General features: G+C 41.2%; 1 protein-coding gene across 3 annotated transcripts in view; it reads right to left on the bottom strand.

Annotated features, from left to right (window-relative positions):
* The window catches only part of PIP5K1C (phosphatidylinositol-4-phosphate 5-kinase type 1 gamma), a 326,185-nt gene that overhangs the window by 133,977 nt on the left and 174,172 nt on the right, over positions 1-18,036 (bottom strand). For all 3 annotated transcript variants that reach the window (XM_089687401.1, XM_089687403.1, XM_089687402.1), the window contains 4 exons: positions 9,886-10,091; positions 5,976-6,059; positions 5,696-5,744; positions 4,209-4,293 (listed from right to left, as the gene is read on the bottom strand). In XM_089687401.1, the coding sequence (XP_089543527.1) occupies positions 4,209-4,293; positions 5,696-5,744; positions 5,976-6,059; positions 9,886-10,091 (424 nt within the window). The remainder of the gene's footprint in view (positions 1-4,208; positions 4,294-5,695; positions 5,745-5,975; positions 6,060-9,885; positions 10,092-18,036) is intronic.

An 18,036-nucleotide genomic window follows, 5' to 3' on the forward strand; every position in this document is an offset into this window, starting at 1 on the left:
ACTTGTCGGGAGCAATAAAATAGGTAGACTAACAAGCCATCAACATCACTAGCATCATGAATTAGACAACCCCCTGCCCCTCAGAACCTGGCTCTCAATAGCCAGGCTGTCAAAGCCACAGGCAGAAAAACATGGTGCAAAATTAGGCCGTGGCTCTCAAGAAGTAACCATCAGGAGGCATCTGTGACCAGCCGCACCCATCTGCATACTATGAACGAAGAGCCAGTCCGGAGCCACTAACCAGATGACTGGAATTCCTTTGGCCCCTGTCCAAAGGAATTCACGACGGCGAAAGCTGAGAAATGGAGGGAAGGAATCTGTCAGTTGGAAAGGAATGAAACCCTATTTTTAAACTGGGGGCAACAAGAACAAGGAACTACTTACACAATGCCTTGAAAAAGTATTCATACCCCTTGAAATTTTCCACATTTTGTCATGTTACAACCAAAACCGTAAAGGTATTTTGTTGGGAATTTATGTGATAGACCAGGGGTCTCCAAACTTTCTAAACAAAGGACCGGTTTACTGTCCTTCACAGTTTAGGAGGGCCGGAGTGGCCAGTGGGAGTAGAAAATGTCCCAGCATCAGTAGGAAGAAAAAAAAAATTACATAGTGACTCATCATTGGCGACAGTGGGAGGAATAGTGCCCCATCATTGGTGACAGTGGTATAAATAGTGCTCCATAATTGGTGTCGGGGAGGAATAGCGCCCCATCATTGGTGTTAGTGGGAGGAATAGTGCCCCATCATTGGTGTCAATGGGATGAAAAGTACCCCATCATTAGTATCAGAGGAAGGAATAGTGCCTCATCCTTGGTATTAGTTGGAAGAATAGTACCCAATTGTTTATATCAGTGAGAGGAATTGCGCCCAATCATTGGTGTCAGTAAAAGAAAAATGCCCCATAGTTGGTGCCAGTGGAAGAAATGGTGCCCCCTTGTTGGTATCAGTGGGAGGGCCGGATAGAAGCAAGAAAAGGGCCACATTCGGCCCATGGGTCGCAGTTTGGAGACCACTGTGATAGACCAACACAAAGTGGCACATAGTTGTGAGGTGGAAGGAAATTGATTTTCAAAATTTTTTACAAATAAATGTCTGAAAAGTGTGGCATGCACTTGTATTCAGCCCCCTTTACTCTGATAGCCCTAACTAAAATCTAGTGGAACCAATTGCCTTCAGAAGTCAACTAATTCGTAAATAGAGTCCACCTGTGTGTAACTTAATCTCAGTATAAATACAGCTGTTCTGTGAAGCCCTCAGAGGTTTGTTACAGAACATTAGTGAACAAACCGCATCATGAAGGCCATGGAACACACCAGATGGGTCAGAGATAAAGTTGTGGAGAAGTTTACAGCAGGGTTAGGTTATAAAAAAATCTCAAGCTTTGAACATCTCATGGATCACTGTTCAATCCATCATCTGAAAATGGAAAGAGTATGGCACAACTGCAAACCTACAAAGACATGACCGTCTGCCTAAACTGACAGGCCGGGCAAGGAGAGCATTAATAAGAGAAGCAGCCAAGAGGCCCATGGTAACTCTGGAGGAGCTGCAGAGATCCACAGCTCAGGTGGGAGAATCTGTCCACAGGACCACTATTTGTGCATGCTACAAATCTGGCCTTTATGGAAGAGTGGCAACAAGAAAGCCATTGTTGAACGAAAGCCATAAGAAGTCCCATTTTCAGTTTTGCGAGAAACCATGCAGGGGACACAGCAAACGTGGCAGAAGATGCTCTGGTTAGATGAGACCAAAATTGAACTTTTATGCCTAAAAGCAAAAAACACTATGCCCGGCAGAAAATGAACACTGCACATCAGCCTGAACACACCATCCCCACCGTGGAACATGGTGGTGGCAGCATCATGTTGTGGGGATACTATTCTTCAGCAAGGACATGGAAGCTGGTCAGAGTTAATGGGAAGATGGATGGAGCCAAATACAGGGCAAGCTTAAAAGAAAACCTGTTAGAGTCTGCAAAAGACTGGGGCGGAGGTTCACCTTGAAAATTGCTGTTCACAGACGCTCTCCCATCCAATCTGACAGAGCTTAAGCTATTTTGCAAAGAAGAATGGGCAAAAATTTCACTCTCTAGATGTGCAAAGCTGGTAGAGACATACCCAGAAAGACTTGCAGTTGTAATTGCAGCGAAAGGTGGTTCTACAAAGTATTGGCTCAGGGGTGCTGAATACAAATGCACGCCACACTTTTCAAATATTTGTAAAAAATTGTAAAAACCATTTATCATTTTTCTTCCGCTTCACAATTATGTGCCACTTTGTGTTGGTCTATCACATAAAATCCCAATAAAATACATTTATGTTTTTGGTTGCAACATGACAAAATGTGGAAAATTTCAAGGGGTATCAATACTTTTTTAAGGCACTGTAGGGCAGGGCCAGGTCACTGATGAGGTTCCTTCCCCTTCCAGGACTGATGAAGGAAGAAAACTTCAGCCACCCAGAAGGATCCAGAGAATGTTTTCCAGGTAGCCCCCAAACAGACATTTGCTCTGAAATGGTCAGCCTGTCAAGGCCATGTCAGAAGTCTGCAAACCACCACTGGAGCCCAAGGATTTGCTACAGCACCACAGCTGAAACGGAGAGCGCGTTGAGAAGTGGAGGTGCATTAAGGGATGCCTCAAAAGTGCATTATCATCACTGTACCAATGGATCTGCCAGTTAAGCATAGATTTGGGGCACCTGACTAGAAGTAAAAGCTACTCACAGAACCTGGACCATTCAGTCGTGACTGAGACACAAGGTACATGGTCCACACAGGCTGTAGGGCCGATCAGGTGATAGAGAACGTGTCACCGTATCTGCCTTGCCGTCCACAGGATCCACAAAAGAGAGGAATTCCTCCACCTGAACCACAATGGCTTGGGTGCACCTCGAAATGAGAAGAAGCTCAACAGGGGACAACGGCCTTCTTAAAGAGATAAAGTACCGTGAACATTTGGGGAGTACCAATGGATGCTGCGGATGTTCTCCAATCTTTGAAACTATTTTGTCAAAATATGTGGGACAGGAAGAAGACCTTAAAAGACCTAACCAGCTGCGTGTACCAAACGGGCAGTGCCCACAAGAGATACCCCACCAGAGTCCCAAAGGATACGTCCCTTGCACTAAAGCCATGACAGCGGTGACTAACGCCTTCCCCTGTGAGACCACAGAGGCAAAGGAGTCCACTCCATCTGAGATGCGGTAAGGTAAAATACCTTCTGCATGCAGTTTCCCCTGCAGTGGCTCTTAATACATAATTGAACCTGATCTAGATCCAGAGATGTGCATGAAAGCCAATGTTCTCTCGGCTCTCTCCCTCCCCAATTGTAAGGGATTTCCGGTGAGACGAATCGTGAACAGAAATGCGCATAGAAACGGCCGGAGAAGAGTGGTCGGTTGTGCGCATGCGCGTGGAAATGCGCGATCGCGCACGTGCACACGCACGGCGAAGATTGGCACCAGACGGGCTATTTAAAGAGTGCCTCTGCCCATGATAGGTGCTGACTGGTCTTTAGCTCCCCTGTGTCCTGCTTGTTCCTGTGTGATTCCTTTGTTGCTGACCCGGCTTGTTCCTGACCTGACACTGATTGCTCCTAAGATTGATACTGGTTCCTGACCTTGGCTTTGCTTCTGATTCTGTACCGTGCTGTCCGCCCGTTGATGACCCTGACTATTCCAACGACACTGCTCCTGTCTTTTTCCCTGGCTACCTGCCTTGCTCTGGTGCACGCCTGGCGATCTAGAAAACCCGCTCTGCTTGTTGCTACTGTGCCTGAAACAGAAGATCATCAGTCTTCCAAGGTCATAATCTGCAAGAGCTGCAAACAACATCTACTGGCGCTCTTGTCCCCCTGGTCCCTAGACTCCCTCTGTTCCAACTCCAGTGGGGTCAGGGCTAGTGACAGAAGTGAGGCCGACCTCGTCACTTCAGTCTCCCATCAGGTACGTGACACCAATAGTTCAGATACAGCAGCAGGAGCCATAGTGGAGGGAGTGGGTCCTGTTCTGCATGTCTTATGGACACAGGGATCGGGGCTCGGGAGCGAGCATGCATGAGTGTCCCCACAGAAAGTGGCTTGATATGGGGGCACTCAGCAAAACCATTGCACAGAGCATGTAAGTATAACATGCTAATTATAAAGAAAAAAAAACTGTAATGTCACTTTAATATATTACTAAATACTTTAACCAGGTACAACTCACATGATGTCTTTCTGAACACTGTATTGGTCATGAACTTGAAGAAACGTTCAGCGTAGAAGCCTGGTCTGTGTACAGAAACCGTGTCCTGGAAAAAAATCCCAAAAAAACAGGCATGAATGATCAAAGTAACCATTGCACAATTAGGGAGGCCATACAATTATTTACAATCAATAAGTGCAGCACTTTATGAATACAAGCTAAATCTCTACATACACAAAATATGACATAATGGTGAACAGACTGTGAATACTAATGAAAATAAATATTAAAACAGTGCAACATCACAATATAGTGCTTGAAGTGAAAATAACTGATAATAAACCCCCTACTGCAGGGGATATACCTTATAACACAAGTGCTCAGTGTCAACACACTAGGAGGAAGTCACGTGAGCGGTGACGCAACGCGTAGGTGACGTCATTTACGGCGCGGATGCCATATTTGGACTCCCTAAAGAACCCAGCAAGTACACCCATACATGAGGTTCTATATGCTTTGTACAAGAAGAGGAAAAATGTGAGTGTCCTGTGTATGAAATTTTATTACTGTATTAATAAATGATAATGCACTATGGAGGCTTTTTTCTTTATGGACTATGTGGGAGCTGATATGTCTGGATAAGAGCCATTTAGGATATTTCTTGAGGATACGTTTTAACCCAGGAGGATCCAGGAGTGATCCATAAGGCATTTAGGCTCTTTTAGGGTCACAGCAAGGAGGTGAGGGTCCAATCTAGCTGTGTGTGGAGTCATCACCAGAGCCTACAAACACACAAGATTTAACTGCATGTTTGCATTTTATGCTGTGGACACTGGTGGCACGTTTTGTTAATTCAGATATGATTTTGAGTGATGTGTTCACTTATTGCATATATATGATTTCAGTAGTTATTTATAGTTATGAATGGAGTGTGTTGACACTGAGCACTTGTGTTATAAGGTATATCCCCTACAGTAGGGGGTTTATTATATGTTATTATGTTTTAATATTTATTTTCATTAGTAATCACAGTCTGTTCACCATTATTTCATATTTAGTGTATGTAGAGATTTAGCTTGTATTCATAAAGCGCTGCACTTATTGATTGTATATTTTGGTTTTTCACTTTAGGTAATAAGGTGGAGGTGTAGCAGCTTATTTTTAGTTTAGTAGGATTGAGCGCAGGAGGTTTTCCCCATTGATTCATACAATTATTTATTTATTGGGGGGGGGGAATTGGCTCAAAAAATGAGCCAATTTCCCCATCCAAACATTTGTTCAATACAATGATCAGTGTTGTCGGCTACAGCCAGCGGTAATGATTGTTTGGCTGGTTGTACATAAGTCGATCGATAGATTGACTTGTGTACAACCAGCTGTCCCATAGCTGGATTGAAATTAAGCCAGTCCCTGCTGAACTGGCCAAATTTTGATCCATGCATTGTGTAAACCTTGTGTTCTTCTTGGTTGTTGTTTTTTTTCAATATTGTCAATCATGTGTAACTTACCCCATCGTGAACAAGAGCTTTCCATGTGTGTTCCAACTTTTTTATAAATCTAGAAAAGAAAGATGGTAATATATGCATGGTAATGACAAATGTTTCTGCTTTAATATCATAATTCATTAATTAAAAAAGGCATAAAACTAAATTTCATAACTACACAGCAATGGAGTAAAGTTATTATAAAAACACACACTAAAGTAGGATCTCTAATTCTGCTAAGGTACGGAAACAAACAAAACACAAAGTACGTATAGGGAAATGTTAAATGAAGGTATTTATATACCTGTATGACTGCAATATGTCAATAATTCCTATGTACAGTAACAGACGTTCCCCTCTTCCACTGACAGCTGGAATACCTCCCATTCTATAATGGATGCAGTAGTTGTGAAAACAAGAAACATTCTGTATCAAAAAACAGGCGCAAAATCATAATAATAATAACTTAATAATAAGTGCAATTATTTTAATCAGAAAAACATAGGCAGACAAAAGATATTACTACATACTAAACACGTTGCATGCTTTATTAGCATAAACCATTTGGATCAGCTCACTAGAAAATGACAAACAAAAAAAAGTTGCAGCTTAGGTTAAAATGAAAGACAAGAGATAAACAAGAATCTCTCATAATGCGGATAAGTGACCTTTCTTCTAGGTATTCTAACCACTTGGGCTCTGGAAGGTTTTACCCCTTTCATGACCAGGCCATTTTTTTCTATTTAGAGCTACACGATTATAACTGGCAATTGCTTGGTCTTACAATGCTGTACTCAAATTTATATAATTTTTTTCACACATTTTTTTGGTGGTATTTGATCACCTTTTTTTTTTTTTTTTTTTAATTATATATATGAAAAAAGACTGAACATTTTTAAAACCATATTTTCTACTCTGCTATAAAATATATTCAATAAAAAACCAAAAAAAAAAATCAAATTTCTTGATAAATTTAGGTCAAAATTTATTTTGCTACACATTTTTTGGTAAACAAAAATCCCAGTAGGAGTATATTGCTTGGATTTGTGTAAAAGTTAACCAATGTCACCAATAGTTACTTGATTTATCCAGTAAATGAAAGATCCTCATTAATGCCCTCAGGTAACACAACATCCAACTTATAAAATCCATTGGCTTTTTTCCCCAGTCCTGAAAATATCATCTCACCTAGGGTCTTTTTCTGGATGGTAAATTTACAGATATTTGTTGCTGAATACTTATTTTCAAATAATTTTGGGTTTGTCCAACAGGACAGATAAGCACATAAATAACTCCTCCTCTTTGGCAATTTATACAATTGTAGACCCTAAATTTCTTGCCACTACTACCATACTCGACTGTGTATGTTGGTCGAGAATACTCTCATATAGAACAAGCATTACACCTTGCCTTGAGGTTTGGCCCCTAAGGTGTACTTCTTAAGAATTCCCGAAACATAGTTCCAACATAGTAAAGTTTCACAAATCAGGTGCTCTTTTCACTATAATAGAAGTTTATGGGTAATATATCTCTTCACTGTTTCACCCATTTGACACGCTGGCTAGTGCTTATTTTCTCATATAAAGCTGGCCACTAGCTATTATATTTGTAATTTTCTTTCATTGTGGTGCTACTAGGGCATTCAATTCAAGGGTTTGTGCTCTACCTAGTAAGCTCTAACTACATGGATCAATCATTGCTGTAACACTTTCTTATATAATTATTTTATTGCCCTTTTCTGGGAGGAAATATGTTAAGTTACAATTTTTATGTATAACCATTTTAATTTTATTTTTTTTCCTTTATCTTTATTTTATTTTAAGTATAACTAAAGGCAAACATTTTTTTTTTAGTTTTGGATTAAGTGGAGAGGGATTATAATGCTTGCCAGTTTTCATTGCTGTCTGTGCCCCCGCTGAGGAGATTCACCCTCCCTAATCCCAAATTTTTTATAAGTAATAAGATGGAAAATCTTCCAATGGGGACACTAGTCAAGGTGATCTGGGGTTCCCCAAGGAATTCTCTTACTTTGCAGGAATTTCTGCTCACTTCCTGCTTGGCTACGGGACAGGAAGTGAAGGGAAATCTCCACAATGGAATACGACGAAATGACGAAAAAAAAAATCTGGTAGGGGCTGAAACCCTCCCATGCTCTATCCAAAATTTAAAAAAAAAAGTTTTCACTATAATGCTACTTTAAATTCCAAAGCACCACAATCTTTTTCTGGAATTATGTAGGTGAAACCCTCAGTTCACATGATGCAACCCCCCCCTTGAAGATTTAGTCCTCTCGGTTGGGCTGTTTTATCTGAGCTTGACATGCCTGCTCTAACTATATCAATGCTTCTTCTGAAAGTTGATCAAATGTCTCATCATCACTAGAACAAGTACATCGTACCTAAAGCATACTGTTGAATGACAGTGTTATTTCATAAAGAAGCTGTGTGGAGTTTAGCATAGTTTAAAGCTAAACTTAGCACACAAAATATTTATTTAAAGTGGTTGTAAACCTCTGAAATTAAAAATGAACAAAATATATCCTTCTATCCTGTTTACTTGCCTTGATCCAAAGATGTGATTTCTATCTGTTCTCTCATTCTTCTGCTATTGGCATGAGTCAGTTCTAAAGCTGGGTATGCACATTGAGTTTCTTTTTCATTCAACCAGCGGGTTGAACGAACTTCTCAGACTCCTGCATCCAAACAAGCGATGTGGATGCAGTGATCTCCCCCACTGTGTAATCACACCATTGCACCCTGCTCATACATGGTCCATTTTTAACATCAGAAGTAAACCTGCCCAAAGATATTATGTACAGCAGTGGCAAGGATGCAGAGAAAGCAGCTGCAAAGAGGCAACAAGATATACAGTTAGGTCCATATATATTTGGACACAGGCATATTTTAATTTTAATCAGGTATTTATCAAAACATATTCAAGCTATAGTTATATAATGGACATGGGCTGGAATCTATTGCTGTGAACCTACATCATGTGTTCAAAGGAGCTGTCCATGAAAGTGAAGGCATGGACATCCATGGAAGACAAAACCCATTCACAACATCCAGACAAGTGAAGGACACTCTCCAGGAGGTGGGTGTATCATTGTCAAAGTCTACAATCAAGAGACTTCATGAGAGCAAATTCAGAGGGTTCACCACAAGGTGCAAACCATTCATAAGCCTGCAGAATAGAAAAAACAGATTAGACTTTGCCAAAAAAACATCTAAAAAAGCCAGACCAGTACTGAAAAAGTGTGGAGAAGGCTTGAAACAGCTCATGATCCAAAGCACATAATATCATCTGTAAAACATGGTGGAGGCAGTGTGATGGCATGGGCATGCATGGATCCCAGTGGCACTGGGTCATTGGTGTTCATTGATGATATGACAGAAGACAAAAGCAGCCGCATGAATTCTGCAGTGTTTAGAGATATACTGTCAGATTCAGCCAAATGTAGCAGAGTTGATTGGATGGCGCCTCACAGTACAGATGAACAATGATCCAAAACACACTGCAAAAGCAACCCAGGAGCTTTTGAAAAAAAAACAAAATAATTGGAATATTCTGCAATGGCCGAGTCAATCACCTGATCTCAACCCAACTTAACATGTATTTCACTTGCTGAAGGCAAAACTAAAGGCATAAAGACCCACAAACAAAGAACAACTGAAGACAGCTGCAGTTAGAGCCTGGCAAAGCATCAGAAAGGAGGAAACCCAGTCTTTGGTAATGTCCATGGGTTCCAAACTTCAGGCAGTCATTGCCAGTAAAGGATTCTCAATAAAATATTAAAAATGAACATTTATGATTATATTCATTTGTCCAATTACATTTGAGCCCTTGAAAATGGAGGGACTGTGTATTAAATGGTTGCAGTTCCTAAAATTTATACTTGATAATTATGTTCAACCGCTTGAATTAAAACTGAATGTCTGCACTTCAAATTCATTTGGATTGCTTCCTTTTTATTTATTCTGGTGGCATACAGAGCCAAAAGTATGAAAACTGTACGTGTGTCCAAATATATATGGTTCTAGCTGTAAGCATCGCTGATATGCAACAAAGAAAGAAAAAAATAAATAAAAACAGTATTTTATTTCTAATAAAAAGGAAATTGTTTAGGGTACACTGTCCCAAAACAATCTATATGTCCTTTAGTTAGGGTTAAGATGTACTTTAAATAATTCTATAGAGACACTTATTTTACTCACGTATCATCTGTGTCTATGGATTCCCCATGAGCTGCACCACCCTGAATGGATTCCATTGCGGTGGAATACAGAGCCTTCTGTCCAACAGGCCTCTTTTCATCAACCTGACTTTGAGTTCCATCTGTTTGTCGTGCTTTCTCTTGTTGTTCTATGTTGTGCACTCCTAAAAGAAGGCTGTAATCCATAATCTTGAAGCTCTCTAAAACCTAGGAAAACAATCCAGAAATTAAAATGGAATTTGCTACTGAAATAGAAAAGCGAAATATAAAACAGTAACTCTAAAAACTCTAAAAAAAAACGTACTCTGCAAAGTCAAACATGAGTTAAAGCTGTGATCACTTTAATGATCAAATCATGTATGAGCACAAATCCTCTTTTACTTAAATTCTATTTGCACGTGAATAGGCATTCCTTGCAAAAGGAATTTTCTTATACCTACACTTAATTCATTAACCTTTTCTCACCCCCAAAATCCCTTTAAAAAGTTCTGAACATCCAGAGGCCAGAAGGTACCTTGATCATGTGACCACTGTGACTGTTTGTCCCCACTAGTAGAGACAGAGATCTGCCCTTGACAGCTCGGTCTCTTTGCTGGGAGAGCACTCACAGAACACAAAACCTTCAGTTGCCCAGTGAGGTATATGTGTGGCGTGTGTGCATTAATTTTGCCACGGCACATATTTGTTATGCAGGTGGCAACAGGTTCAGCTGAGCAAAAAAAATTACTTTGCAATGTAAATATGCTTTACTGCTTTAGTAAATCAACCCCAATGTCAAGGAGAGTACTGTGATCTCTGTGAGGGGCAACACATATATGTAAATGTTACCCTTTCACATTACTTTGTATGCATGCACTTAACATCAAAAATGTGATACTAGATCCACGTTAATTAAATTCAAGATACACTATATTGCCAAAAGTATTGGGACACCCCTCCAAATCATTGGATTCAGGTGTTCCAATCACCACCATGGCCACAACCATATAAAATCAAGCATCTAGGTATGAAAACTGCTTCTACAAACATTTGTGTTGCTCTCAGCAGTTCAGTGAATCCAAGCTTGGTACGGAGATAGGTTGCCACTTGTGCAATAAGTCCATCCTTGAAATTTCCTTCCTATTAAATATTCCACGGTTAACTGTCAGTGGTATTATAACAAAGTGGAAGCAACTGGGAACAACAGCAACTCGGCCATGAAGTGGTAGGCCACTTAAAATGAGAGCAGGGTCAGCTCATGCTGAAGCGCACAGAAGTCGCCAACTATCTGCAGAGTCAATAGCTAAAGACCTCCAAACTTCGTGTGGCCTTCAGATTAGCACAAAAGTGCATAGAGAGCTTCCTGGAATGGGTTTCCATGGTCGAGCAGCTGCATCTAAGCCTTATATCACCAAGTGCAATGCAAAGCATCGGATGCAGTGGCATAAAGCACACCGCCACTGTACTCTAGAGCAGTGAAGACATGTTCTCTGGAGTAACAAATAATGCTTCTGTCTGGAAATCCGATGGACGTGTCTGGGTTTTGCGGTTGCCAGAACAGTACTTGGCTGACTGCATTGTGCCAAGTGTAATGTTTGGTGGAGGGGGGATTATGGTTTGAGGTTGTGTTCTGGGGTTGGGCTTGGCCCCTTAGTTCCAGTAAAGGGAACTCTTAAGGCTTCAGCATACCAAGACATTTTGGACAATTTCATGCTCCCAACTTTGTGGGAACAGTTTGGGGATGGCCCCCCCTCCTGTTCCAACATGACTGATCCAGTGCACAAAGCAAGGTCCATAAAGACATAAAGACATGGATGAGCAAGTATGGGGTGAAGGAACTTGACTGGCCTGCACCTCAACCTGATAGAACACCTTTGGGATGAATTAGAGTGGAGACTGAAAGACAGACCTTCTCGTCCGACATCAGTGCCTGACTTCACAAATGACTTCTGGAAGAATGGTCAAACATTCCCATAGACACACTCCTAAACCTTGTGGACAGCCTTCCCAGAAGAATTGAAGCTGTTATAGCTGCAAAGGGTGGGCCAACTCAATTATGCACCGTTCAATATTCAATAAAGTTCATGTGCGTGTAAAGGCAGGTGTCAAAAAGAAATTCAAGACCTCAAAGAGTGAAGATGGCAAACTCAGAGGTTGCAGCCCTAGATGTTACAGCTACCCCTAACAGCCGAGAGAGCAACCCATCTAGAAGGGATGGTGAGGGTCATGCACTGGCCCGGACTGGGAAAAATAATAAGCTTGGGCACTTTAGACTGAGCAGCTCAGGGAATGGGGGGGGGGGGGGTGAAGGCATTCATGGGGGTGGTTGGTGATGGGATTTTGGGGTTCCAGGATCTGTGGATTCAATTACGGTACCTTTTTTATTTTAGTGGGCCCAATTTAGGCCAGAGCTGCCAGATGATGCTGTTTTTTGTCTTGATTTTAACTCCAGTTTTGATGGTGAAGTCCTAAAAATAGTATGAAGCAGCACAAGATGTGAGTTACTCAAACTGATCCTTTGCAGGATGGTGCGGAGGGCCTTGGCTTCTCTGTCCCTCCTCCACACCTGGTGTCTTGGTTGCAAGGCGACCGATGCCTGCCGAGAACATGTGTGAACTGGAACTCTCAGTTCAGCAGTGGCCTAGGTTGCCATGGAGTGGCTTGGTGGGCAGAAAAATGGAGAGACCCTTTCCGCGCATATGTGGCAAGTATTGTCAGCGCATGCCCAGATGGTACATACACCTGTGGACAGCCCTGCATGTCACATTAGCCAGCTCTTATTAAGACATGTGGCTCGGCGGCTACGGCTCATGGAGCAAATGTCCAGTGTGCTCTATGGCCAGTCCAGACCTGGTTATGCAGACAGACCTAGACAGTTGGTGGTAATTGGGGATTCTATAATCAGAAAGAGTGATAGAGTTATTCTTTGCCAGGATCACCTCAACCAAATGGTTTGCTGTCTCCCTAGTGCCAGCGTTTGGCAAGTGGTGGACCGGGTTATTGAATTACTAGGGAAGGCTGGGCCCAGCTGTCTTGGTCCACGTTGGGATCAATGGCAGAATACATGGAAGATGGAGGATCCTTGAGAATCGATTTACAGAGCTTGGCTGCAAGCTGAAGGGAAGGGCCTCCAAGGTTAACATTTTTGGAATATTGCCTGTGCACAGGAAAGGCAGGGGAGGCTTAGAGAACTGGCTGAAGATCTGGGAAGGATTTGGGATTCTAAGGCACTGGGATCACTGTTCATTGGGGTACAACCTACATATGCCAAAGATGGATTGCACATAAATGAAAGGGTGTCTGTCATGCTAGGGGAGAGGTTTAAAGAAATGCTGGAGGAGTATGTAAACCAGGATTGAGGGGGGAGGAAGAATTAGAATATAATGGGCAGACAAGTCAGTCAGGGGTCAGCTACTAATGGAGTGTGAAACAGGGAAAGATGGAGAGTGGGCTATGGTGATAAGGAGTCACCCATGTTACAAAGAAACAACCATTGGCAATTACAAATGAAAAACACAAGTGCAACATGTGACAATGAATAAAAGTGTTTGTATACCAATGCCAAAAGTCTGCCAAGCTAAATAGTAAAGCTGGGAGCGTTTGTGGATAAAGAGAATTATGATTTAATTGGCACTGCTGAATCTTGGCTTCCTTCTTCACATAATTGGGCTACTAATATTCCTGACTATGCTCACTTTCAGAAAGACAGGGTAGAATAAAGAGCGGCAGTGTCCTTCTCTATGTGAGATGTGATTTCAAAGCGAGTGTGAAAGAGGACCTAGTTGATGTGTTGATGTAAATGTCTGTAATGGCACTTAAAACATTATGAGTGGAACTGCATATGGGTGTGTGTACTTCAAAGTCAATTGGAGTTTGTTATAGACCACCCAGTGTTAATGAGGAGATGGAGACTAAGCTCCTTGCACAGACAGAAAGTGCTGCAAGGGCTGGGTCTGTGAAAACAATGAGGGATTTTAACTACCCTGATTTTGACTGGAGTAATGGCACTACAGGGACAGTAATCTCAAACATTGGGGGGCTTATTACTAATGTTCATATAGAAGAAAATCTGGGTAGCAGTGACCATAACATGATTTCATTTAATGTTAGCCGTAAACAGACAGCACAAGGCTGAGGTCTGTCCTGAACACAGAACAGAAATTGGAATTCTTAAAATCGACAGTTTGCAAACACACTGCTAAACATATTCCCATCGTCACTACGTTTAAAAGGCTGCAAATAAAACTTATGTGGCTCGCAGCCAAAGTTGAAATAGCTACAAATAAAGAAAAGAGCATTTTAAAAATTTAAATGAAGTAACACCAACATCATAAGGAATATAACAGAATATGTAAAAAGGAAAACAAAGCCACAAAAATGTAAAATGAAGGACGGGTTGTAAAAGAGTAGGACAAACCCCCATTCTTCAAATTTATTTATAGTAAAAAGGTTAGTGTGGGAGTTGGTGATTGGGGACAAAGCAAAGGCAAATCTATTAAATGCCTTCTTCAGCTCTGTGTATACTAAGGAAAATGGGGGAGCTCAAGTCCTTAATGAGGATAGTTTTGACAAATTATCCACAATGGCTCAAAACTGATATGGCCAAGAAACACTTAGACCAACTACATGTGAATAAATCACCTGGACCAGATGGATTACACCCATGTGTCCTTAAAGAGTTGAGCTTTTATTGCTTCAAAACTTGAGACTCTGTAATGACTGGCATAGTACCATTGGATTGGCTTAAAGCGGTACTAAACCTAAGAATTAAAAGAAAAACTTTTCCCCTGCAAAGCAATGTCCTAATATACATGTGAAAATGACCTTAAAACGAAGCTGTCCATTGGTGCGCTGTCACCGCCGACAGGGTTCCATCTTCACTCAGCCCTTCTTTGGGGTTTGCAGGCTCCAGCGGCTTGAATGGGCGAGCCACGATGACGTCACTTCGGCGCATGCATGCAGGAGACCCTTTTTACGGCACACAGCTCTGAAGGAATGGCACAAGCATGCCGTTCCTTCAAAGCGCTTGTGCTGGTGCTGCTACACAAGCGCACGTTTTGGAGATATTTACAGTACCTACAGGTAAAGATTATTAAAGGCTTACCTGTAGGTACAAGTAAAAACCAGACTTTACTACTACTTTAAGGCCAATGTGGTTTCTATGTTTAAAAAGAATTAAAGCCTTTACCTAGTAACTACAGACTGGTTAGTTTAACTTTTATAGTTTGAAAGATACTTGAGCGTTTAATAGAATGCCACATAGAAGAGTTTATTATAGAAAAAAAGTTAAGCAATAGTTAGCATGGATTCATGAAAGGCCGAAGTTGTAAAGCAAAACCGATTTCTTTTTATGAGGAGGTGGCTGTGGATATAGCATACAGTGGATTTTGCTAAACCGTTTGAAACAGGTCACCACACACGGCTAATGTGTAAGGTTACACAGGTTTCAAAAATTCAGTTTATAAATGGATAGAAAACTAAACTAGAAGACCATATTAAGAATGTAGTGATTAAGGATTCATACTCAGATTATATTAGTGGTGTATCCCAATTTACAAGCTGACCTCAATGCACTATTTACCTGGGCATCTATGTGGCAAATGAGGTTTTATAGTGATAAATGTTATGCACTTGGGGGCTAAAACATGCATGCATAATACATTCTAAGAGAACAGCTGGGGGTGACAATGGTGGAGAAGAATCTAGGTGTTCTGGTAGATCATAGACTTAATAATAGCATGTAATGCAAAGTTGTAGTTTCTAAAACTAGCAAAATTATTTCTCGTATAAATAACTAAGGAATGGAGGTTTGACTGAGAATCTAAGTTGTTTAATTGACTCTTACCTACGACCCCATGTGTCCTCATTATCTTCCATTTGTGAAGGATACCATTTTTAGTCACTATTGATATCAAAGCCCTCTACAGCTCGATTCCCCACGACTGTGGTGTGTCAACTGTACAATGAATTCTTTTCCAACGACCCAATTGGCCCATGAATGAATTTGTATTGGTTGGGTTTTATCATCCGCCATAACCATCTCCGGGTACAGGGCGTAGTGATGGGGACATGCTGTGCCCCATCCTACGCCAATCTGTACCTGGGTGAGTGGGAACATTGGTTCCTCTCAAGTGAGAGCTTTGCTTTGTACACATGCCACATCTCCATGTGGCATAGGTATTTAGATGATGTATATCTCATCTTGGAGGGGCGTAAGGAAATTCTTTTGAGATGTTTTTAAAAAACGATCATCAATAGCTATAAGATTAAATTTAGTATATCTCACAAGAATTGGTAACTTTTTTGGTTGTCCGCATACAGAAGGCTGGCAGTGGTTGCCTCTCTACCGGACTCCATCGAAAGGACACTGCAGAAAATACCATTCTGCATGCATCCAGTTTTTATCCACAATCATTAAAAGATTCCATACCTTACAATCAGTATTTGAGGTTTAGATGCAATTATTCTACACATCAAGATTTCCAGAAGGCAGCAGAGGGGTTGAGACAGCGACTGCTGGACAAGGGGATACAGTAAGACCTATTTGCATAAAGCTTACAACCATACCTGTTGGCAGTCACGCCATAACCTCCTATTTCAAAAGAAGAGATCAAATACATCAGCAAAAAATAAACCACCCGTATAGTATTAAGATATTCAAATCAGTATTCATAGATCAAACTAATTTTGCAATGCCACTGGTCTATTTTGACAGTTGACAATTTGGTAAACAATTTTTGAACACTACACCCTCAATAACCTTCAGAAAGGTCAGCTCATTGAGGGACAAATTGGTCCACAGTGAATACAAGGAGGGTCTTCGAGATAAGCACTGTCAGGACTATGGGACCTATCCATGTGGCAGCTGTACATACTGTCACTTGGTGGACAAGAAGAAAGTAGTCCAACTACCCAATGGGGTACATCATACACTTAGACATTTTGACAATTGCCAGACTAGAGGGATGGTATATCTAATGTCTTGTGAATATGGTGCTTTTTACGTTGGAAAGACCAAACGGGAGTTTGGGCGTTGCATCTACAAACATGTGTATAGTATGTAAATTGGGAACCACTACCTGCCTATCGGCAGGCATGTGTTCCTAGTGCACAATTATAGAGTTCCTCAAGTTAAATTTATTGCTCTGGATCGAATACACATTGCAGATCGGGGAGGAGATTGGAAAAACAATCTCCTCCAATTAGAACAGAAATGGATAAATAAGTTGCAAGCTACGGTTCCTCCAGGTCTAACTGAACAGTATCCTTTCGTCCTTTTTTGAAAGGTTTCACTTCAGGTAAAACGGATTAGATCTTTTATTTGCTTCAAAAATTGGTTATATCTTCACCTTTATGGCGAGCCTGGATTCATTCATGAATTCATGAATAACAGGCATTTCGGTCATACATTTGAATTCCAACACTATCAAAGTTCTAATAAGATGTGCATTTAGGGGATGTGCACTGAGAAGTTGTTATTGTAAGATTATGTATATTCTGTTTATTATAGGTATTATCATATAATACCTGTAATAAACAGAATATACATAATCTTGCAACAATAACAATTTCTCAGTGCACATCCCCTAAATTTACACCTCATTAGAACTTTGATAGTGTTGGAATTCAAAGGTATGAGCGGAATGCCTGTTATTCATGAATTCATAGTACATATGTACTATGTAATGTAATAAATATATTGTTTCTTTTACACTGATATTGCCCTCTTAGATGGACTTCATGGTGGCATAGGGCTCCAGCATGATGGGTGAGTTCTGAGTTGGGCATCCTGCATGGGGGAGGGGGGGGGGCTTTTGGGTTTTTTACCCATCTTTGCTGCTCCAGACCCTTCTTTGTCCTAGTGCCTTTAGAAGGCAACCTCCCGTGTCGGCGGCATCCTAGGACCTCCCTCGGACATTCTGAGAACTGCGCATGCGCCCGACGTGACTTGCGTCTTCACACTAGGCCATGTCGTGATGTCATGGCATCACGTATTTAAGATGGGGACAGCGGCCGATGCCATGGGAGACTCTCTACCTCACAGATGCCAGAGTGGCCACATGGTGGATTAGGCATCCTTTGGTGGCACACGCTGCAACATTTCTTACTGGTGGCACAAATGGATCTGATTACCCCCTAATGAGATAATTGATCACATTTAGACGGATATATA

The sequence above is a fragment of the Staurois parvus genome, unplaced genomic scaffold (genome assembly GCF_062004578.1).
Source record: "Staurois parvus isolate SC_StPar_1 unplaced genomic scaffold, SC_StPar_1.0 ptg000425l, whole genome shotgun sequence".
Classification (NCBI taxonomy): domain Eukaryota; kingdom Metazoa; phylum Chordata; class Amphibia; order Anura; family Ranidae; genus Staurois; species Staurois parvus.